This window comes from Halichoerus grypus, chromosome 14 (genome assembly GCF_964656455.1).
Source record: "Halichoerus grypus chromosome 14, mHalGry1.hap1.1, whole genome shotgun sequence".
In the NCBI taxonomy this organism is placed as follows: domain Eukaryota; kingdom Metazoa; phylum Chordata; class Mammalia; order Carnivora; family Phocidae; genus Halichoerus; species Halichoerus grypus.
Genome location: NC_135725.1, coordinates 9045678 through 9068786, shown reverse-complemented (window position 1 = coordinate 9068786; position 23109 = coordinate 9045678). Strand labels below are relative to the sequence as shown.

The 23109-nt window shown below is 44.6% G+C and overlaps 1 protein-coding gene across 7 annotated transcripts in view; it reads left to right on the top strand.

The window, feature by feature from the left end:
- The window catches only part of SMARCA2 (SWI/SNF related BAF chromatin remodeling complex subunit ATPase 2), a 178174-nt gene that overhangs the window by 79592 nt on the left and 75473 nt on the right, over nt 1-23109 (top strand). For all 7 annotated transcript variants that reach the window (XM_078061322.1, XM_036076061.2, XM_078061321.1 and 4 more), the window contains exons 22-26: nt 3439-3485; nt 5872-6038; nt 11257-11420; nt 16476-16703; nt 20242-20319. In XM_078061322.1, the coding sequence (XP_077917448.1) occupies nt 3439-3485; nt 5872-6038; nt 11257-11420; nt 16476-16703; nt 20242-20319 (684 nt within the window). The remainder of the gene's footprint in view (nt 1-3438; nt 3486-5871; nt 6039-11256; nt 11421-16475; nt 16704-20241; nt 20320-23109) is intronic.

Below are 23109 nucleotides of genomic sequence, written 5' to 3'. Positions count from 1 at the left end.
ACAAGCAGAATTAACAAATGTGAATTTCCTGGTGATGGATTCTCATTGGCACCAAGCACTTGAGCATCTGGAATTTTATAACCAAGGGTTTGAAGCACTGAGAAAATACTGCAAGCTTGGGCTTATTATGTGGGTTTGGGTAAGTGCTGTGAATTGCCTTGTTATGGTAGGAGCTATGAAATTGAAGGTAATGACGAATATATCCAGTTTCCTCAGAAGGATGCTATGAAAAATATTGAAATAATGTATTTGTACCTGTTGAAGAGGGAGACGCTCTCGAAATATTTTCTTTGTAAAAGACACTGACTTTGGTTCGGCTACATAGATCTGCATTTTTCCTTTCTGGCTTCTACCCCGACAATGTAAATCCCAGCTTTTATCCTGACACTCTGGTTCTTACAGAGCTATTTTTAGGGGCTAGGACATTTTCTGCCCTGTTCATTGCGTGTAAGTAACTTTTCTTTTTTTTTTTTTTAAAGATTTTATTTATTTATTTGAGAGAGAGAGAGTGAGAGAGAGAGAGCACATGAGAGGGGGGAGGGTCAGAGGGAGAAGCAGACTCCCTGCCGAGCAGGGAGCCCGATGCGGGACTCGATCCCGGGACTCCAGGATCATGACCTGAGCCGAAGGCAGTCGCTTAACCAACTGAGCCACCCAGGCGCCCGTAAATAACTTTTCTAAATTGACAGGATTTCACCCCAGTGGGAGCAATTGACCTGAGCAGGAAGGAAAAGGAGCCAAACTGTAGGCCCCACTGTTCCATGTTGTGGCTGATGCCGTGGTCGTGGTGGGGCCTACTTGCCACGGCGCATGAGCTAGGGCTCCAGGGCCCAGATCGCTGCAGGCCTCCAGCACCTGCACCGCTTCGTTAAGAAGGAAACATACGGAAGGTTCTGGGAAATCGGAATTTTAATAATTACAGTATAAAAACAGAGTTGAAATACTCCTGCCTTTGAAATATTCTTGACTTCGACGATTCTTCTTTCTTTTTTTTCCTCCCTTATTTTTGGCAGTCGCGCTTGTCAGAGAAGCGTATTTATTGCAGGCCCTCTGCCGGTTCTGGAAACCCCTCCCAGCCTGACCCGCTGGGTCCACATCCGGAGGGCAGGGGGTCTCTAGGCTGACAAGCTCTAGATCCATGTCAACTGACAATAGCAACAATACCAGCAACAAAAATAAAATCCCACCAAAAAGTCCTGGCTGTTTAGACACTCGGTGAAGGAAATCCAGCGTGCAACCATGAGGCCGTGTCCCGGGCCACTTTGTAATCGTGACCTGGTGAAAATGTCTCGGCATCTCCAAGCGTCAGTGCACTTGACTTGTCATCAAGTGGTGGCAGCTTATGGGACTGGCAGAGGCTAAACTTAAAAAAAAAAAAAAATAAGAGAGGCAGCATCTTATAAATTGATAACATATATTAAACAGGTGGAAGGTATCGATGAATTAGTGGTGGATCTATATTGGTCTGTGGCCGGTGGGGAGCTAAAAAAAATTGTCCAATGATGAAAATGACCAGGGTCATGCCAGGTGAACCCGTCACCCACCGTCCCATCCCCTCTTTCCTGAAAACAGTTTTGAGATATTTATTCTGATTCGTACAGGGGTTTGAGGACTTAGAAGTTATGAAAATTAAGTGTCAGTCTTACTTCATTTTGGTTGTCATGCAAAAAATTAGCCTTTGAAACATGCTAGACCGTGTCAGGAAGGGGGATGATGCCTTCCGTCCTCAGGTTCTGTCTGGAGAACCTGGGGAGCCGAGTTTAAGTAACCTGCCCTCCATTCCTTGCATATTTCCATTCTAAATAGCTGTCAGGAGAGAGACAGACTCTGATTTGCAATTTGTTTTTAACATAAAAACTTTCGGAAGGCGTATTCCTAGAAATGAGACCCAGAGTCATGGGTACACATGGCCACAACTCTGGCTGGGAGTTGGTGTGTGCATTTTGCCTCTGTCTTTGTAATGTTTGCACGCCACCTTTGTTCATAGGAAATCACCCCACAAGCTCCCTCTCTCTGTTGGGCTGTTTCCCTGGGGACTTTCAAACCAGAGAAATGAACACATTTTTTAAAACGATGCTAATCCCTGGGATGCCTGGGTAGCTCAGTCGGTTAAGCGTCTGCCTTCCGCCCAAGTCATGATCTCGGGGTCCTGGGATCGAGCCCCATGTCTAGCTCTCTGCTCAGCGGGGGGTCTGCTTCTCCCTCTCCCTCTGCTGCTCCCTGGGCTTGTGCTCTCGCGCTCTCTCTCTCTGTCAAATAAATAAGTAAAATCTTTAAAAAAAAAAACCAGAAACAAAAAACGATGCTAATGCCTAAACTTATCACCGTGCACTGACACATTCCATCTCTCTGGTTCTTATAGCCCTGCTTAGGCGATAGGGACGGATCCCAAAAATCTAGTGAGGAGTGGCTGCTGGTGGAGAGGGAAGGCGTGGCTCTTGGAGTCAGAGTGGGCTTTCTGGCCATTGTCCATTCGGTGTTGACTTTGCCAGCAGGGTTAGCACACCGAGGGGCTGGAGCCCACCATAAACGAGCGATGAGCTGAGCGTATGTGAGAGGAGACCTCAAAGGGAAAGAGAGCTGATCCCCTGGGAGGAGAAGCTTTGCTGCTCGTGGGGAAGGAAAAGGAAGCAGAGGAGGGAGACAGCGGGTGGCTAGTGTGAAGGTGTGACATGCTTTCCTTCCCCACAGATGGTCTCCCGTTCCCTCCAGTCAGCCTGGAAACACCACTCGGAGAACAGTAACTTATTTCTTCTACAGGATCAGTGAGGAGGGAATTACATGATTCGGGAGTTTAAATTTGATTTGAAATTCTAAAATTTTCATTTTAAGTTCAAAATTCTGTGTTTTGAAGATGGGAGCCCGGACCCCTGAGGGAGTGGTTGGTGTCCATTGAGGGCCTTATTTGTAACAGAGAAAAGCACAGAATGGAGGAATTTCAGGATTTCTCTAAACTCAGATTTAGAATATAGCATACAGTCACCATGACTTTTACTGTTAAATGTTTTTGCAGTGTATTTCCATGCACGTCTGAATCCTGATTAGTTCGTATTAGGCTCTTTCTCTAGTCTAGATTCTAAACTCCTTGGGGACAGATACTTCAGTTGTTTCTGGATCCCCCGTACCTACCTGGCTCAGCCCTGGGTCAGTAGATGCTTAATCACTGTTTGATGAGTAAACTAACCCTGACATCTCAGTATGAGATTCTGGAGACTTGCACAAACTCCCAGGACACATTTGTGGCAGAACGAAAGTCTGAATTCAAAGACATTGAGTTTCCGGTTCATCGTCTAAAAAGTATTTTCTTATTATTTTGTTTAACTATGCTCTAGAAATAAATGGGATGACCTCTCTAAAAGAGTAATTATTAAGTTAATAATTTACATATCTGGGTGGGGTTTTTTTAATCATTTTTTTTTTCTCCTTTCTCTTTTAAAGGAATCCTTTGCTGAACACCTGGGCTATTCAAATGGGGTCATCAATGGGTAAATCTTAAAATTTATCTTTCTTCCAAAAAACAGTTTGTTGGTCAACTTTTCACTCCGTAGTGTTTCCTATCACACACGTACCTACTGCCAGCCTCGTGCACCAGCCTCTCACCTCAGCAGAGGGTATAGGAGTTGTTAACCGAAATGATATCAGCCTTCTCTTTTACTTTACTGGCATAAATTACTGCATGCCTTGAGCAAGTGACTATTCAAAGGACACGGATCTCATTTAATAGAATTAATAGTAACCCAGTGTCCTAAAAATGTGGTGGAAGCAATAGTGCAGCTTGGGCCGGAAGAGAATTTATCGTATTGAATTTCAAGTTGATACTTAACTTGGGCGTGGGTGAGAGGAAACGCCTCATCCGCCATAAATATGTGTGACCTTACAGTCATTCACCAAAGTATGGTCCGTATAAGAAACGTTTTTTGGGGGCACCTGGATGGCTCAGTTGGTTAAGCATCTGCCTTCAGCTCAGGTCATGATCCCAGGGTCCTGGGATCGAGCCCCGCATCGGGCTCCCTGCTCGGTGTGGAGCCTGCTTCTCTCTCTCTCTCCCACTCCCCCTGCTTGTGTTCCCTCTCTCGCTGTGTCTCTCTCTGTCAAATAAATAAATAAGATCTTTAAAAAAAAAGAAACGTTTTTGGTTAGCAGCGGCCATTAAAGAGTGCCATGCCTTGCAACAAAATAGAAAAGTTTGCATTCACAGAAAGTCTCTGTTTTGCACCAGGGGACATTGATTATTAGGATGTGGGGGCCATGCTTGGATCCCAAAGGCAGATGATGTCACTGGGCTAAGAACTAGAAAGTGGGACCCACCCAGAACCAGAGCCACCAGGCTCTCCCACTCCTGCTTGCTTCTCTCTCCGTCCCGTGGTCACTCCTGGGTTGCATACTAACAGCACGGCTGCAGGAGATGTTTGGAGGACGGTGGTTGGAACGGGGGACAGAGGTAGGGAAGACATGCACGTGAAAATGTGTTAGAGACGACACACAGTGTGTCATAGAATCAGCTACCGATGATCCATTGCAGTGTTGCAGAGTGCATGCACTGATGAGTTTTCCCGGTCATATCAGCCTGACAATTAAGTTTTAATAATTTAACACATCCCTGTTGACAAAAGAGAGGAGTTTATTATGGAAGAGGAAAGGCCCTGCTTTAGTTCCTTGACACTGTGACAGCAGCTACCCCCACCATCCTCTTTTTGATTTGAACTTCTCTGTAAGCCAGGCCTCATGTCCCCTCCCCAGTCCATCCGTACAGTGTACATGGTGATCTTCTAAAAAGATGTGGCAGATCTTGCCACTGCCCTATTTCAGACCCATCAGCGGCTTTCTGTTGCACTTAAAGTGATCACACTCAGTGTGGCTCGGTCCTCCGGCATCTGCCGGCCTCCTGCCCCCCGCACAACCTGCTGCCTCTCTGTCCCCATCTCCAGAATTCCCCTACTGCTTATGTTCAGTTCCTCAGACTCACCAGGCTCCTTTACTCCACAGGGCCTTTGCACATACTCTCCCTACTTCCTGGAATCTCCTCCTCCTCCAAGGCCCCGTTCTTCAACCGGCTGTCTTGTTGCTCATTATTTGGTGTTTTAGTTCAACTGTTCTCTCTTCACAAGGTCACCCATCAAGGGCTGGCAAATCTTTTCTCTAAAGGGCCAGATCTCAAATGTTTTTGCCTGTGTGTCAAAAAGTCTCTGCCCCAACGTTGCCATTGTGTGGCGTGAAAGCCGCCATGTAGACAAAGCAGAAATGAGTGAGCCTGGCTGCGCCCCAATCAAGCTCTATTTACGCAAACAGGCAGCAGGCCAGGACCTAAATTTGCCAAACCCTGCTCTAATTTAAAGATGTCACGTGTTGTTATGCGTTGTCTCATAGCAACTTGTTATTTTTCTCTTTAGTGCTCATCACAATTTGCAATTAGCCGTTTGGAAGGCAGGGATTCTATTTTCTCATCCCTGTACATGCGGAATGCACCCGGCAGGTAGTAGTAGATGCTCAAGAAATATTTGGACGCATCTTAAGTGCCCTAAATTAATAACTTGATGTGCTTACCGAGTAACAGTTTAAGGAAACACAACAGATTCACGACTGTGTGTGGATAAGAGGGAGAGAAAGAGGGAGAGAGAATTGAGGGAGAGGAAGAGAGAGACAGCGAGTGAAAGTATTAGGAACACGAAACGATCTCCTCTTTCTAGAATCTGTCGCCATACATAGCATCTATAACGTACTCCTTGTGGGTTTTATATAGAAGTATTTCCTTTTTCCATGACATGCCCCCATCACTCTGGGGTGGATATTCATTCATTCATTCAGGCTATCCTGGATTCTTCAAGAAGACAGCAGTAATACCGTCTTCTTGTTTTGCCTTTTTGGGTTCAGGGCTGAGCTGTATCGGGCCTCAGGAAAGTTTGAGCTGCTTGATCGTATTCTGCCAAAACTGAGAGCAACTAATCACCGCGTGCTGCTTTTCTGCCAGATGACGTCCCTCATGACCATCATGGAGGATTACTTTGCGTTTCGGAACTTCCTGTACCTTCGCCTTGATGGTGAGTCCCGAAGGGACCAGGCTCGGAAGCCACGCCGCCGGGCACGCAGCGGGTGAGGGGCACTTAGGTCCGGCCCCAGCCGGCAGGAGGAGGGAAATTGTTGAAGAGTTAACTAGCAGGGTGGGGTGCAGCTTTTTTTTGCAGATAGCAATTTTTATATCCCCCACCTTAAAATAAGCCGAAATCACTCGCACAGCTGTTTATCCCCGCCCAGACAAGCCAGTGCAAGTGGACTTGGAGGCATTTATATGTGCCACAATTAAACTAAATGAAACTAAATTAAAATTTAAAAACCCTCTCTGCTTTTAGGATGGTGTGTGACCTACACACTATGCCGAATATTCTGATAAGCCCTTAGCTTTCTCTGTTGAGGCATATTTTAAGGGGATAAAGGCTGTGTCTCCTCTCTTCGGTAACACTGTACTTATTCATTTAGGATGATACCGAATTATCATTAAAGCTTCTTTCTTTTCCTAAATAGAACATATCTCCATGCTGCATTAAGAGATAGGGCCCCACTGTGTCCTGGATTTTACAAAACTATGTGAAATAGTTGCCTGATTTGCCTGGGTATTTCGATTTTTAGAAAATCAGTAAGAACATATGAATGGAAGGAAACATGCATTTAGAGATATTTATTTCCAAAAGTACTGTATGATTTGGATACCTGCCCTAATATTTTTGAGGTTGAAAGATACCAAATTTCCTATGCTGTGGCAAGGGGATAGCACTTTCTAAGAGTGGTACGTGGGAATAGGAGCTAATTTATAGCCAGGATGGTATGGAATCCCTGCACACAAAATGTAACAGTATTACTAATATCTGTTTTTATCTGACGCAATCTTCAAGCTATTGTTATGTGGGAAATTTAAAAGTTTATGTTCCATTAAAAGGTTTTATTTTGGGGCGCCTGGGTGGCTCAGTCGGTGAAGCGTCCAACTCCTGATCTCAGCTCAGGTCTTGATCTCATGGTCGTGAGTTCGAGCCCCATGTTGGGCTCTGCACTGGGCATGGAGCCTCCTTAAAAAAAATAAAAAATTAAAATTAAATTAAATAAGTAAATAAAAGGTTTTGTTTTATGTTCAGTCCAACATTCTGTCCCCCTGGTTGCCACTAATTAGATAGAACTGGACACACACCAACCTCAGACTTGCCCTACTCTCTCTTCTATTTTTTTTTTTTTTAAGATTTTATTTATTTATTTGACAGAGAGAGAGACAGCGAGAGAGGGAACACAAGCAGGGGGAGTGGGAGAGGGAGAAGCAGGCTTCCCCGCGGAGCTGGGAGCCCGATGCGGGGCTCGATCCCAGGACCCTGGGACCATGACCTGAGCTGAAGGCAGACGCTTAACGACTGAGCCACCCAGGCGCCCCTCTCTCTTCTATTTTTTAAGTGAATTCTCTTTATGGTGTACCTCCTAGGGTATTATTAACTTTTGAACTAATTATACCTCAGACAGACTTGATTTTGAAAGATCTTTTTATCTCTCCCCTCCAAAGTCACCACAAACAGATGCATGGCTAAGTCAATGTTCCTTCTTGAATTTGTGACACGGTTCTGTCGTCCAGTCTTGTCTCTTTTGGCAAATCTCCTGCACCGCGTCTCGTCCTTTGTCCTTTGACCTGATTCTCCCGTCCCTTCTCCGTAAGGGGCAAGGTCAGCCCTCATCTGAAGGGCAAGCCCGTCTTCCCTGCTGCTCAGGTGAGGGGCAGCCCTGCCCTGGTGTCCCGAACAAGTGCTGTTTTACCACTTTGTGGCTTTTCGTTTAGAATCTCCCTTCTTTGAGGATTGTGGCCCTGGAATATTCAAGTGTGTGGAACTGGCAAGAAGTGCTTTCCTTGAAACATATCTCGGTCCTGTTTTCTTGCCAGCCTGAGAGAGTCTCCTTCACAGGTTGCTGTTGGTGGCCGACCTTATCCGTTTGTCATTAATAATAATTGTCATAAAAGGTGACGTTGATGGAAGGCCTACTGCTTGTGGGATACCGGGCAAGGCTCTTCCTGTGCATTATTGTTGTAATTTTCTCGGCAAACAGGCTTTTACCCCTTTTTACCAAGGTACGAATACGATCCCCATTCCACAGATGGGAAAACAGAGGCTTAGGGAAATGAGCTAACTTACGCATGACGCAAACGGCAAAGCCAGGCTCTAATTTAGATCTCTCTGATGCCAGTTAGTTTTCAGAATTAGCTTTAGCAGACCCAGGAGGCTACATCCCCTCTCCGAAAATGCAGGCTTCTTTCCTGGCAGGCGGCATTTCAAGAATGATTTTGAACTTATTCACAATTTTTAAAGTGATGAATTGGAACGAGATACAAGATGAATGGAGCCGCTGTGTTCCTGACATCGGAGTCCTCGCCATTAGGCTGGAGGAGACAACAAGTAAACAAGCTTCATAATAAAATGTTACAGATGGAGTTGAGGAAATGGTACAGGCTTCTGCCCACAAGAAATAGCAACCATTTGTTTGGGGGGGCTGGAGAGAATCAATGGGCAAACAGTCAGTCTACACACTCACAAGGGCACCAGCCACCTGCCCCTTCACCCGTTTGTTAAAATGACTTCAGATTTTCGTTGCTGAATTTGAGGTCTCAGATGTTTGACCTCAGGGGGGAAGAAAATCACTCAATGACAGCTAAACAGATTTCTTTTTCTTGCAAAGATGATGGTTGCATGAACAGATTTGGCTACTGTCCTGTTACATAGTCTTTGTTTTCCCTGGAAGTGATTTTTGAGTGAGAGCAAGTGGTGAAGCTACATCCCAGAAGACCAAATTTTCCCAAAGCAGCTGAAACTAAGTTAAAATTAGTAATCATGAAAGCCTGACAGTGTGTTCCTTCCAGCGCATTCTGCAACTTTCAACACAGTCGCGCTTGCTCTTAATTGTGTTCTTGGTTATGTTCTACCTCAAAGTCTAACAGAACGTGGAACTGACCCTCATACTGAGCATGTGAAATCCTGTGCCACCTGCAAGGAGCATTTATTTGCTCTGTGGATAAACCCTGACACAGTGGTTTGAATCTCCCTGAGCAAATATCCCAGCGATTGCTGATGATCAGCAAAGATCTCGACTCGGGGAACCTGTGACTTAATGGGAATGGTAATCCAGCAAATTCTGAACCTTGTCATTAGAAATGTCATAGTTCTTTGCCTGAAACGTGATTTAATCATAGATTTTTCTGGCTTTGAAAATTCATCAAGTTCCCAGCTAGTTAGACGGTGTGAATCCACACCAGATATGTGCTCCGTCTCTTTGCTTGAGGTACCTGGCGGAGGGCCCCAAAACCCCTTTGACCAAATCATTTTGGTATTTCTTTTGTTTTCCAGGGCTTTATTTTGCATTTAGGGTTATTTTCATCCCCCAGGAGACATGTCCACTAACCAGTTTAATTTATAGCTTAATGCGGGTGGTCGTTAGCCGATTCTTTTTCAGTGGATTTAAAATTGAACTTATATCCTCAGAGCATATAGATCTGTACCCCGCTGTCGGAAAACAGACATCCTTGTCTCTGGAAGCTCTCCTTTCCCTCACTTTAGGAACATCTTTTTTGTTGTTGTTTCTGTGGCTTTCCATGTGGTTTGAGGCGGAGGGTAAATATGGAACCGTGACTCCATGTGAGTAATTCTGTCTTAATTATTGCACCTGGAAAGACGATACAGCGAGCAGGTTTCATGATAGCACAGAACTTGTCTTCCATTAGGATCGAGAACACATAGGTCACCGTGGTCTCAGAAAGCCAACTCTGAAAAGAAAAGAAAAGAAAAAAAAAAGAGCCCCACAGAGTTGAGACCTCACTCAGCAGAGCACATTTGGTGCTCCTCCCCCCAAAATCTAAACTCTTTACCGTTTCTCCTTGCAGGATTTGACCAGGTGGCTAAACTTGAAATCTAATTTAGAAAGCAAAATGAGCTCTAAAGAACACTGCTTCATTTAATGAGGAGAACCCCCAAAGCCCCTTGGTCCTAATCCCCATTTGCTATATATGGGGAATTGGGTTTTTTTTTTTTCCCCTCCTCAGGAGGGTACTTACCATTTTTATTAATAGGAAGAACAGCTCCACCCCCTTCCCCCTGCTGTGTTTGGGTATTTGACCCCCAGGATAACATGATTTCCTAAGCTGTCCTCGCTTAAATGTTTTAATCCTCTGAAATAAGTTGCTGGTGTGTTTTCATCCTTAAAAAAAGAACACCATGTAGGAATAATATTTGTATAGCAGGAGTTGAGGGACCATCATGGGACACGCATATCTGTTTCCCAACAGCCCAGAGCCTTTTTCAAAACTCTGCAGCGATGCTTCCCGGGGAAATTCATTACAAACACAGAGTGTATGATTGAGTGGCTGATTTGGGAGGCAGGTACGGTTGACTTCGTGCCCTCAACGTGAGCACCGTGCTCTGGGGTCTGGCGCTCTCCGCTTACTCCCTGTTGTGGAGTCTCTTCAGGCACCGTGGGGCTAGCCGTAGGCAGGGGTATTATATGCTGCTCCGTTGGGTTGTAGGTCAGCACCCTTTGAACTCAGCAGAGCAGAATGTCAGCATGAGAAACAGACTAAAGAGCTTCCATATACGTATATATATAGGGGGGTTATTGTGGCTTCAGGTCTTGCTAAACCAGGATAAAAATATTCCTTTCACGTTTTATGTTTTTCCCAGCCAGATCATGCTCAGGAGCAATCCAGACAGTAAAACGCAGTGGAAATCGATTTCCCCTTTGTTTCCACCCTCTTGGCATAAACAAGAGCTCACTCTAATGCCCGTCCGCAAAATTGCCTTAAACCGTTACAATAATCTTTGTAGGCACGTGTGCGTGCGTGTGTGTGTGTGTAGGTAGGTGGGTTTTTAAAAATTATTTGGTGTTTTTAAGCACAGAAGTAAATCTAGAAAATGTTTTCATTAAGTTTTAGGTTAACGTGAGAATGTTCTGGAATTTGTAAAGTTACAAAGGCACCCGGTCCTAAGTGTTTAAACCCAGCGTTTTGAAACAATGGGTAGTAGACCGTGTTTTTTCTTGATTTGAGAAAAGTCTCTCTCTCTATCTGTCTCTCTTTTTTAATTGCAAAATGTCCAAAGTTCCTTTCAAAAAATACAAAAACCCCAGGGGATTATCTCACCGGTGCCAAGAGGTGTCTGTTTCTCCAGGAGGCTGGCCGATCTCTCTGGCTCTGTGCCATTTTCGGACGGGAGTTCATTGGCAAATTTACTTGTCTTATACCCACAGGCACCACCAAGTCTGAGGACCGGGCTGCTTTGCTGAAGAAATTCAACGAGCCCGGGTCCCAGTATTTCATCTTCTTGCTGAGCACCAGGGCTGGTGGCCTGGGCTTGAACCTTCAGGCAGCGGATACCGTGGTCATCTTTGACAGCGACTGGAACCCTCACCAGGTCTGTCCGTCTGTGACGTGGGGGCCCCTGGCGTCCCTTCTGGAACTAGGGGGACTAAGAGACTGTTGGTGTCGTCATTCACCCTTGTGGGGAAGAGCAGATTTCTAAAAGAGTGGGCCATTTCTCCCAAGGGCTGTCTTACCTCACCTCCCTCGGAGGTCGGACACCTCCACACACCTTCGATGTGCCTTTGAAAAGCTCCAGTTTGGGGTACAAACTCAGTCTCTGCTCAGTGTTAGACCCATCTCCTGGGATTGACCCCAAAGCAAAGGATGTTTGGTTATAGGAAAATTCACAAATGTCCAAAATAAAAACAGCAACAACTAACATTTATTAGACCCTAACTCTGCGCCAGCCTCTTCACGTGCATCGCTTCATTCCGTTTTCACAACGCTGTGAGGTTGTTAACATCACTAGATGCACCTTTCCAGTCAAGGAAAATGAGTCCCCAGAAGCTGTAAGTAAGTTGCTGAAGGTCAAACAATTAGTATATAGTAGTTTGTCTTTTGGTCTGTGTGTTTTGTTTTAAAGTCGCCATCAAAGACTATCCTGTGGAGCATCTACTACTAAGTTCTTTGAGCCAAGTCAATTTACAGTTACCCTTTTATAGGATTGCTTTGATGATTGAAAAAGCCCAAGAGAACGGGTCCCTTGTGGCTCCCCCGTGGTTGCCTCCGTGCTGTGGGGAGACAGTCACCTGCTTGTGCGAAATTGGGTAGAATGCTGTTCGTCGGGATTTGATTCATTTTGAAGCACACGTGAATTCAAAATAGGAGAGAGGAAAACTGCAGCTCCCCCATATGAATGTGACGGGAACATCAGTTTCCCCGGGCTGCTCCCTGCGCCTCGGTTTCCTCCACTGCAAACACGCAGAGTAGTAGTGTTCTCACTGGGTCGCGGTGGAGACTGGGACGAAAAGGCTTACGGACGGCACTCATTTAGGGCAGGGGATGGAGTTCTGGGCTGCACAGAATGATGAGAGAGCTTGTAAAAAAAGCACGCACGCCTGCTTCCCATTCCCTGCCACCCCACGCCCCGTTTGCTTCCCAGGCTTCTCCAGACATTCAAAAGCTCCCTAGAGATTCTGCGTCGTTTCTCTCCTAGCTGAGGAGCGCTGATTTCAAGACTAGACCAGTGGTTCCGAGCCTCGGGGGGCCACGGCCATTGGTCTTCAGGAAATATTTTTATATATTTTATATATTTTTATATCCTACGTTGCGTTCCCGGGCACAGGTGGAATTCTTACTCCCATGACAGACCTGCAGTTTTCCTGCTTACTGTTGGGAACTCCACGTCAGTCCCACATTTCGAGAGTGGCTGCAGGGCTGCAGGCCCTGAGGCTCTGCTGGGCACCTAGGGGAGGAGTGTGTGATTCTTCTCCTCCCCGGGGTGCTCGGTGTGGTTTCGATCACCCTATCTCTGCTGCCTAAATCTTTACTGAGGGAAAAAAAAAAAAAGAAAAAAAAGCCTGTCTATAGGTGAATGGAGGGTTCGCTAGATTTTATCTTTGGAGGTAAGCACATCTGGGGCTTCTCGGCCGACCACCTGGTTTGGCACAGGGCAAATCCCAAAGGCCAGAGGTACTCACTGTCTCTAGAAAAGCTGGTTTACCAGGGAAAGGATGCCGGGACATCCATGCCTGTCTCTCTTTCTCTCCCTCTGCCCTGCTCTCCCCCTCTGTCTCTGTCTTCTCCCTCTCTCTCTGTCTCTCTGTCTCCCCCCTCTGTCTCCCCCTTCTGTCTCTGTCTCTCTCTCTCTCACACACACACACACACACACACACACAAACTTACAACCACTAACTAAAGGTGGAACTCCAGAATCAAGTAAATTGCATGAGCGTTGAACAATTCATTCACCTTTCACTGTATTTGAACTAAAACTTAAGCAACAAAACACACAGGACCTCAGACTTTCCTCTGGTCTGATTTACCACAGGTTCCCAGCAGTGGGCCATATATTTCTCCCAAATATTTTTATCTGCCGTAGGTAGATTTCACTGCCGCCTGATTTGGGCAACTGGGCTGATCATATTTTTCATGTCTGTCACTTAAATGTGGCCATTAGTTTGGGCAAACCTTTTTTTTTTTTTTTCATTTTCAGAAGTCAGTGATCTTAGAGTGATAGAGTGAATATTGATTTTTCATATGAAAGGTAAGAGAACTAACTTTCATTAAGCAGCGAACTCCACTAGATACTACAAGGCCGTTTGCAAACCTAACTTCATACCTAGTCCTTGAAATACTTCCCACTCAAGGAGACCAGTCAGTACTAACTTGTCCGTGTCTGTCTGGTATGAATCCTGTGCCCCTGCATAAAGGTCGCGTGGTCCCCAGAACGAAAGTTGTGGACCTCTTTTTACCATGTTGGTTTCAGCATGCGTTGCAAAAAAAAAAAGGCGTTCTGTTAATTCTTTGTCACGTTGAGTCAAAATTAAGGCATATTGACCAAAGAGCAGTTCTGTTTGACAAAAGTTGACAGATTGAAGATAGAGGCCTACAAGTCGCTAATTGGAGGCTCTCCTTAGAAGTAAAGTTGGAACATACACATGTGGAATTAGCAATAAAATCCCTCGGGATTACCGAGGCTCTCATTTCCAAACAAACATGGGTTGGTACCCTTATTATTAGCCCCTGGAGCTGGAGTTGAGTTGTTTAGACAGAAGGGCCAACCGCAGAGTTACCTCGGAGGCTCTCTTCTCAGGCTGTGTTCTTGTCTTCAGATTCAATCACACCTACTTGGTGTGATGAAACATCAGACCACTAAAATCTCAGAAGTATTGAAGAATCCATCCAATAACGACAGCACGCATTTCTTGGTCACCGTATACGCCCCCCTCCCCATTTTGGCTTACAGACTTAGGCTTATATTCCATAAACTTCTTCAGCCTAGAAACACTAATTTTTGCTGCTTTCCAAATAGATATTTGGCTTTATACACACAAAAAACACCACTGCCACCACCACGAAACAGAACAGAACAACACACCTAATTGGCAGCCAGCTCGCGAGGGCTCACGAACTTACCACCCCCGTTTTTAGGTGTCCCGGGCCCTCCACTTCCTTGCCTATTACATTCTGCTGCCACCTGTACCTTAATATTTTTGCGATTTATCAGCATCTTCTAGGGCAGAGGTCAGCAGACTCAGACCTGGGGACCGAATCTGGCCTGCCATCTGCTTTTGTAAGATCTGTGAGCTAAGAATAGTTTTTTTCCCATTTTTAAGTAGAAAAATGTAAAATGGAGAAAAAAGAAGATGATAATCAGCCTTTTGGTGAGAACAGTTGCTAAGTGTTTGCTCTTGGCCCAGACAACCTAGAATATTTACTATTAATAGATAATCACTCTTGGGCCCGTTGCAGAAACAGCTCACGGACCCCTGTTCTAGAAGATAATCCAGAGGCTGACAGCACACAACTCGCCGTCTCGGCCACTGCGTCACCACACTGGTGAGCGCGTGTTGAGAGAGATGACTGAACCAAGGTCTTGTAAATGAAGTTTAGGGTTCCACTCCTGCCCCCAACTTTGGATTTCACTTATCCACCTCACTTTCTCCTCTTTGGAAAATCATCTAATCTGGATGGGTGCCAGCCATGTTCATGATTCAGCTGTCTGGTATTTAATATTATTCAGACATCTTCTGAGGAGCAGTTTTTGCCTTATTAGTCATTTAATCATAGAGGTCCCTGCAGCAAAGACAGGTCTCCTGGGTGGACTTGGGCCTATTGTCGCCTTATGCCACGTGCATGACTCATCTGGTCAACAAGATGGGCTTATAGCTGTGGAGTATCAGCTCTGTGCAAAATCGGGTGCTAGGGATGCAGGATACAGGGGACAGACTTTTGCCCTAAAAATGTAAACAGGTCTAATGGGGGACACATGGAAACCACTACTTAGCATGGGCACAGAGACCATCCCCTGGGCCAGAATGAGTAAAAGTAACAGACCAAGAAAGTTTTATTGTATAGCATTAAAATCAGGTAACTTGGCCTCAGGTTTATGAAGGTTTTAATTGAAAGATTTCATTAAAACCTTTTTCTTCTTGTAAGAGTAATACATGTTTAAAGCAGCAAAAAATGTTAAACCATTTGAAAATAAAAGGAGGAAAATTTAATAATGACTGTACTCTTATTACTGGGAAATGTCAATATTGTTGGCGTGGCCCTCCTGCCTTTTCTTGGTCTGGGTAAATAAGCGCATATAGGATCCTGGTGTACCTACTCATATGTAACTTGTAGTTCTTACTTATTATAGCTCTGTGTTATTAAATTTCTAATTGATTTGTATGATACTATACATGTAGTATATGGCACATAACCTACAAAGACTAATTTTTTAAACCAACCTGTTATTGTTGATTTTTTATTTAATTCTGCTTTTAAAAATTGTAAATAATATGTAACAGCGAGAGGTACACCCTTATTTGTAAATCTTGGTGCATATCCATGATTATTTCCATAGGATAAATTACGAGAAGTAAAATTTCAGGAGTCAGGGACCATACCCAGTTTTCACACTTTTGAAACACAGTGCCAGATTTCTGCCCCCAAAAATGTGACCAATTTAGTATTCCACTAGCAATCCTTTTCATTCCCCAAACTAAAGATTGCATCTTTGGTGGGTTTAGATCCCAGGAGATCTGTCACCTGAGCAATCCCTGTATGTACACTGTGTATGTGTAACGTATGTGTGTATAATTCATGAATATTTTAAAAATCTTCTTTAACACTTGACACAAGCAGCCATGATGACCTTGCAATTTAAGGTCAGTTGTAGGTCATATCAAAGTCATAATTCTGACATCAGATGTATTGGGTTTTTTTTGTTTGTTTTGTTTTTAGTTGGGGACTAATTCTGGTGGTGAACCAAGCGCATCAGAGCCCAGCTTCCCTCCATTAGGGATGAACTAGCTTGCCTGTGTTAAAAATGAAAGCAAAATCTTTGATGAGTATGGGTGGGTTAAACAACCCTCCTCACTCCCCTCTCGGGCAGGCCACATGCGTGCTCAGCTAATGCACGCACTGGCCCCTGACAGCCTGTCCTTGTCCCTCGCAGGATCTGCAAGCACAGGACCGAGCTCACCGCATTGGGCAGCAGAACGAGGTCCGGGTGCTGAGACTGTGCACTGTAAACAGCGTGGAGGAAAAGATTCTCGCCGCCGCAAAGTACAAGCTGAACGTAGATCAGAAAGTGATCCAGGCGGGCATGTTTGATCAGAAGTCTTCGAGCCACGAGCGGAGGGCATTCCTGCAGGCCATCCTGGAGCACGAAGAGGAAAATGAGGTATTACAGAAAGCCGAGTTTATGAAATCAAAGTGACCTTTTGTCTCAGAAGGATTAAGAATGACCTCTCCGTTCTTTAAAGAGTTTCCTGGGCTGGCGTTAATTAAAATGAATAAATTAGCTGCTATCTTCCATCCCAAGCACAGAAAGCCTCTGAAAGTTATCCAAACCAGTGTCTAAAAGCATTTGCTAGAGGGACCGCAAGGCTCAGCCAGGGCATGCTTCTTCCAGGTTTCTCCCCAGAGATGCAACCCGTGCGTGGGTTTGATCGTATTGTAAATATTGCCTTCTGTAGGGCAGATGCAGAACTGCAGACAGGCCCGTGGGGGGAGAGTGGGGGGCAAAATCAGCCAGATGAGACCAGACAGAGCCCGGAGGAAGGGCCTCTTCTTGCCTTTTCTCTCTGCCATCCCCCAGGGCCCTCTGTTGTCTTTTGCCTTTTGATTAAGTACTTCAGTATGATTGTAGGACAAGCCATCTTAACCTATTTACTTATACTTGGAGAGCATGACTTTTACCCCCAGTTCAAGGTTTCCTGTAAAAGCCGACCAAAGGCTGAGAAAATGACCAGTTTAAAAAAACAAACAAACAAAAAACAACCTCTCTTTCCTTGGCAAGATTGTTCAAAGAATGCATTGCTTATGTTTCTCTAAGGGGGCGGGAATCTTCAGGTCATCCCTTGTATTTTTTTTTTTTTTTAGATTGCCAGTTTTAGTAATTCTTTTTAAGATTTTATTTATTTATTTGAAAGAGAACAGAGAAAGAGAGAGAGAGAGAGCATGAGCAGGGGGGAGGGGTAGAGGGAGAGGGAGAAGCAGACTCCCTGCTAAGCAGGGATTCCCTACATGGGGCTCCATCCCAGGACCCTGGGATCATGACCTGAGCTGAAGGCAGATGCTGAACCCACTAAGCCACCCACGCGTCCCCCCAGTTTTGGTAACTGTACTAAATTTTCAACCCAAATGGATTTGAAAGAGATCGAAAGACCTAGTTCCAATGTAGTCTAGAAAACTGTGCAAAATAGCAGTGCCAGTCTTCATCACAAAATTGTCTTGGGATGGACACATTTGGTTTGATGTCCCCATATTTGTAAACTGAAGAGTGGGTTGACCTTACGGAGTCATATGGAGCACTCCTTTCATTACATATATTAGATGTAGCTTGACTTTGCCTTCAGTAGGATATATGTTTTTTAAATCATCTCTAAATTATAAGCCAAATTCTTTTAAAAGCCTCGCATACTTTTTTTTTTTTCCTGAAACGAGTCTAAATGTGAAGTAGATCTTGATATTTAAATGAATCCTGAAATGAAGCTTTCTGCACACTGAAGAGCACTTTTCTATGGTGCTTCTTCCTAACTTGTTGGTCTTCTATATTTGATGAGTTACGTATGAGATTTCATTAAAATCATGAAAAATAGGTGTGCACATACGTTCATACCTTGACACACATTTTAAAAATTTTGATCTCGAATAGTTCACCACTCTGGTTCTTAAAACTGAATATGTGATATAGGTTCTATTCTTGAAATTGAGTATTTGGTACTGATTTAGAATCAGGTTTTCGGGTGTTTTTTGTTGTTGTTGTTGTTGTTATTGTTTACGTACCTGGAATTGAAGAAAAAGGGGGGTGGTGGTACGTGATATATATGTTCACAAAGCAGGTGACCCAAGGCCTTCACTGTGTTTTTGCTTAATTTGTCATGTGTAGGCTTGTGAAAACAGAACCTGGCCCGGGTTAGATGGGGTGCAAGGTGGCCTGGCACTTTTCAACCCTCCTAGGCTGCGGGGAGATGTTCGTGTCTCCCAGCCCTGGAGGCCACCGTGGGGGCTGGAGTGGAGTCCCTTGCCAGTTGCTTCTCATTACCAGCAGCGTTGCTGGGCCTCCACACTCCTTCCAAACTATGGGTGTGTCAGACATGGTACCATTTTCTGGGTGGCCTGTGTCGGCATGTGACGATGTTTGGGGACGCTGATAGACTGCAGTCACGGGCTGTGGTACCAAATATTGAGTCTGCAATCTGCACGGTTGACAGAAGGACTAAGGCACAAAAAGCCCAGGAAGAGATTTAGCCCACCTCCCAGACATTCTGGTCTCCAGGAAGGTCAGGCCACTGCAGGCAGGCTTCTTGCCAGTTTACAAGAGAATCTTTTCATCCTAGGCACGGGGAAGTCCAAGCCCCCTTTTGCATAGACATTGAGTGGATAATATGGGGTTCTGGGTATAGAGTGGACAAAGCAGGGCACCTTTTCACCAAAGGATCCGTTAACCAGATTCTTTGTATGGTCAAGTATCAGCCGCCTGCCAGCTAGTCTTTGTCAAATGAAATGTAATATTAAAACAAATTGACTTTAATCAGTCTAGAGATGAACTAGAATAGAAAGCTTTTTAGAAGTAATTATTAGCTTGAATCATTAGAGTTTTGCTTTATGGAAATGCATTCATTTCTAACACAGCGCATCAGACATTATCTTGGGAAGCACCCGAGTTATCTCATTTAAGCCGCTCTTACACTCATACTGTTTCTAGAACAAGGTACCTCGTTTTGAATGTATAATTTGGGAAACTGGATGTTTGAAGTTCTGGGTTTCCTTCTTCCTCCTTCTGCTAATACACTGAAATTCTCCATTCGATTTTTAACACGCTTAGCCAGCATATGATAAAAATAATTTTGGAAGGTAAGTTCTGCAGCCTCTGCCCAACTTTATAAAATCATGTTTTTCTTAAAGTGTGGAAGTCAATGCATTTCTAGGAAGCTGGAGAACTTGGTTTCTGAGGAATTTGCAGAGAGAGCATGTGACTTGGTCTAACACAATATAAAATGAAAATGTTAGCCCTTGTGTACTTGCTTTCTCTACTTCATTTAATTTTTTTTAATTAAGGGTAGTTCATGGGGGGTTTGTTACAGATACATTCTGAGTTGTCCCATCCACAGCTTTAACCATTAGCATGTTAATTCCACTGAAAGACACTGATTAAACCTATCTTAAAGGCTCTATATTTGACCTGTCTATATGATTTTTAAGGTCTTGCTCTGTGCCTAGTCACAAACTTTCACCTATTTATGGTTTTTGCAAGGCTTTGAAAGTAAGCCCTTGTATGTGGATTGAGATTAATAGCATTACAGGGATTTATGTGAGGCACTTTCCCCTGTGCATTTCCGTACTTAAATGTTACAACTTCTCTTCCAAGTAAATGTCACACCCATTTTACAGATTAGGTCACTGAGGCAGGGAGACCTTAAGTATCTTTGTTTTAGAAGTAATGGCATCAAGATCCACACCCAAAAAAGCCCAGGATTTCTCATCGTGTACCATGTTTCCTTTCTAAACAGATTTTGCTTGGGGAAGGATGGTTTGAATAGCTTGTAAAATAATGATGGCAAATACTACACCCAATGATCTTTCCCTTTTCTTTCTGGCTGGAGAAACGGATCCCTGTGGTCTGCAGGACAGACCCACTTGACTCCTTCATACCTCACCCCACTTGTCCAGGCTCTCCCTTAAAGTCTGTTAAGTCATTGTGTTCTTGACCCCAGGAAGAAGATGAAGTGCCGGACGACGAGACTCTGAACCAAATGATTGCTCGACGAGAAGAAGAATTTGATCTCTTCATGGTAATATCATAGGAACTCATGCACCTTTCTCTATTAAGTCGAGATGTCTGGAGCCCTGCGTGCCCTGGCAGAATTTCATTTGTGAAGCCTGTGCCTTTCCTTCAGTTCAGAGGCTGCAAACTGGCTGGATTTAGCCTGCAGGCATATTTTGTTTGGCCCACGCAGTGTTTTTTTTTAAATTTCAAATTTGTTGCCAACATAAAAAGAATCCTGATTTCTGGCTTCTCCTGAAAAAGGAGAATGGGGCAATACCAGGCCCACGTCTCTATATGGAAACAGTTGGCCAGGGCTCAGTAGCAGCCGTACCCTCTGGACGGGCCATGTGGTCCGCAGCTTTGCCACAGATCCCCGCCCCCCACCTGCCGCCCCCTTGCCAGCTCATTTCTAACTCCAAGCCCTGTCATTCAGGAAACCTGCCTGGCTTCTCTAGGTAGTTTGTAGCCATTCCCTCACTGTCTCCTTACTGGATCACAACAAATATGCTCCCTATGGGGTAGGGGGACAGCAACCAAACAATAGGGTCATCCCTCTCCTTAATGGTAAAGAGAGCCTGTTTAAGGGAACAGGAACCTTCCAGAAGCACATCAAGGTGTAGCCTTCACTGAAAGATTGAAATTGGTTGGATTTCACCGGTCCGGACAGATAGAAAAGGACCTTGACATTTGAGGCTTTAACATCCATGGTTTCAACCTTGATGTTCCATGCTACGTAGGTAGTCATGTGTAATTTGCTGGAATCTGCATTTGATTTGCATGCGTAGACTGCCACAAGGTCAGGACGTGCGGACGCAAGCCCCTTGGCGAGCGAAGGAGGCCCTCAGGAGTGATGTTTTACTGCATTCTTAAGGCATGTTCGTAACTATTTATCTCTGCTTCCCCGATGCTCAGAATAGTCTGGCACATAGTACTTGCTTAACAAATATTGATTGAATGAATGCCGGCATTTGCAAAATGTTAGACCTTGTGAAGATGTCAGCGTGGATCAGGACACAGAAAGTTTGTGAGCCTCCCTCCACTACCGCCAATCATGTTGATCTTTCTGACATTTAGTCTGATGGCCGAATGAGTGAATAAATGTGAACTGTAACTCGGGTGGTTGAACGCTGCACAGCCCCCACATCAGAGGCCCCCCAGTTTGAATGCCCTCAGGTGTCAGACAAGCAGTTTGCAGGAGTGAAGCAAGCGGAGGGGTGGGTGGGTAGCGGTGGTAACCTGGTAACCTTGTCTAAGGGGGACAGGGCCCCAAGCCCCACGTAGCCAGGAATTCCAAATGGCCAAGAGATGCTGGGAATGTAGGTTTTTCATGTGCGATCTCTGGATTTCAAAATGTTTGTGGCTAAATTCAATTTTTTATTATGATCTAATGCTGTAGGCCAAACAAAACAGGACCCCTGGCCCAGATAGGACCCACAGGATTTGCATTCTCTTTTTAGCATAGACAGTCTGAGAAGGGAGCTCCCGCTGTGTGGAGGCTACGTGTGTGTGTGTGTGTGTGTGTGTGTGTGTGTGTGTGTGTGAGATTTTGTAATTTTTGTCTAGGGAACAGTCGTTGTGTCCACACATAATGATTCAAGATAAAAAGACACTTAATTCTTTCTGAGGGAAGTTTCAGGTAGCCATGGGAATAATTCCTAACCTGGAATGTGTACTTTCCCTCCCGACCCCCCGTGCACCACCGTCCCCGGGTTGGGCCATTTTGGATCTAACTGATGCAACGGGGTCATATAACAGCATGGCCCATGTAGGGTGTTCCTGAAACCGAGATTTCTTAACTCAAACTGTTGGTCACCCCCTTTATAGATTGTTCTCTACCGAGGGACATTAGAGATACACATAGGAAGCAGACATCTTTTCTCTCCTTGAGGAACTTATTAAAATGTAGATTCCTGGGGAACACGGGGGCAAGAGGCCCTCAGCTCCCCTGGCTGCTCACTGATTGGCAATAATGCAGCACGGCCACAGCCTCAGATGCTCTTGAGGCCCAAGAACGGATAAGCTGCCTGTCATTATACAAATTAGATTAGGCCCAGAGATGGAGATTTCCATCAGCAGCCCCAAAGTGGGGCGGGGGGGGGGGGGGGAAGAGTGCTTCTCTTTTCTGACTTTTGTGCTGGGTATTTGCAGAAATTGAAAGCCTCAGGGGAAAAAAAAAAAAATTGAATGTCTGGCCGAGGCCCAACCTTCTTTTAATTTGGGAGTATTTTATCATACAAGGAACAGGCTTAGAACGAGTGATGCTGGAAAGGGAGCCCTTTTTGGTAGGCATTTCAATTTGGGGCTTGTTCTGCTTGTTTCTCAATGGCTGACTTCTCATTTTTGGATTATACAAATTTGGGGTTTGGTTTGGTGTTTTGTTTTTTTTTTAAATCTAAGCAGCGGGCTGCCTTTGGCCAATTCACTATGCATTAGCACCTCCACCAGGGGGCAGGAAATCAAATTTGAATCCTTGCCAGCTACTCTGATGAAAAAGTTCAGTGAGACACAAGAATGGAATGTGAGCTAGATTTAGATTTCATATATTTAACCTTTTTATCCCTTATTATTAAAAAAAAAGTTCTCTGTAAAACTTTAATATAAGCTTGTGATTTGATTTATCATGGACATTGTAGTTAAATAACACACATCAAACAGACAGTCTCTTTAAAAATAAAACCTTTCTTTTGAGTATTTTTCTTGTTTCCTTCTAAAAATGGGACTTCAGAAACAGTGATCTTTCATGCTGATTACCTATGAATTTTACCTAAAAAGATCTCTGACACATCAAGGTACAAATATGAAACAGTTTGATAAC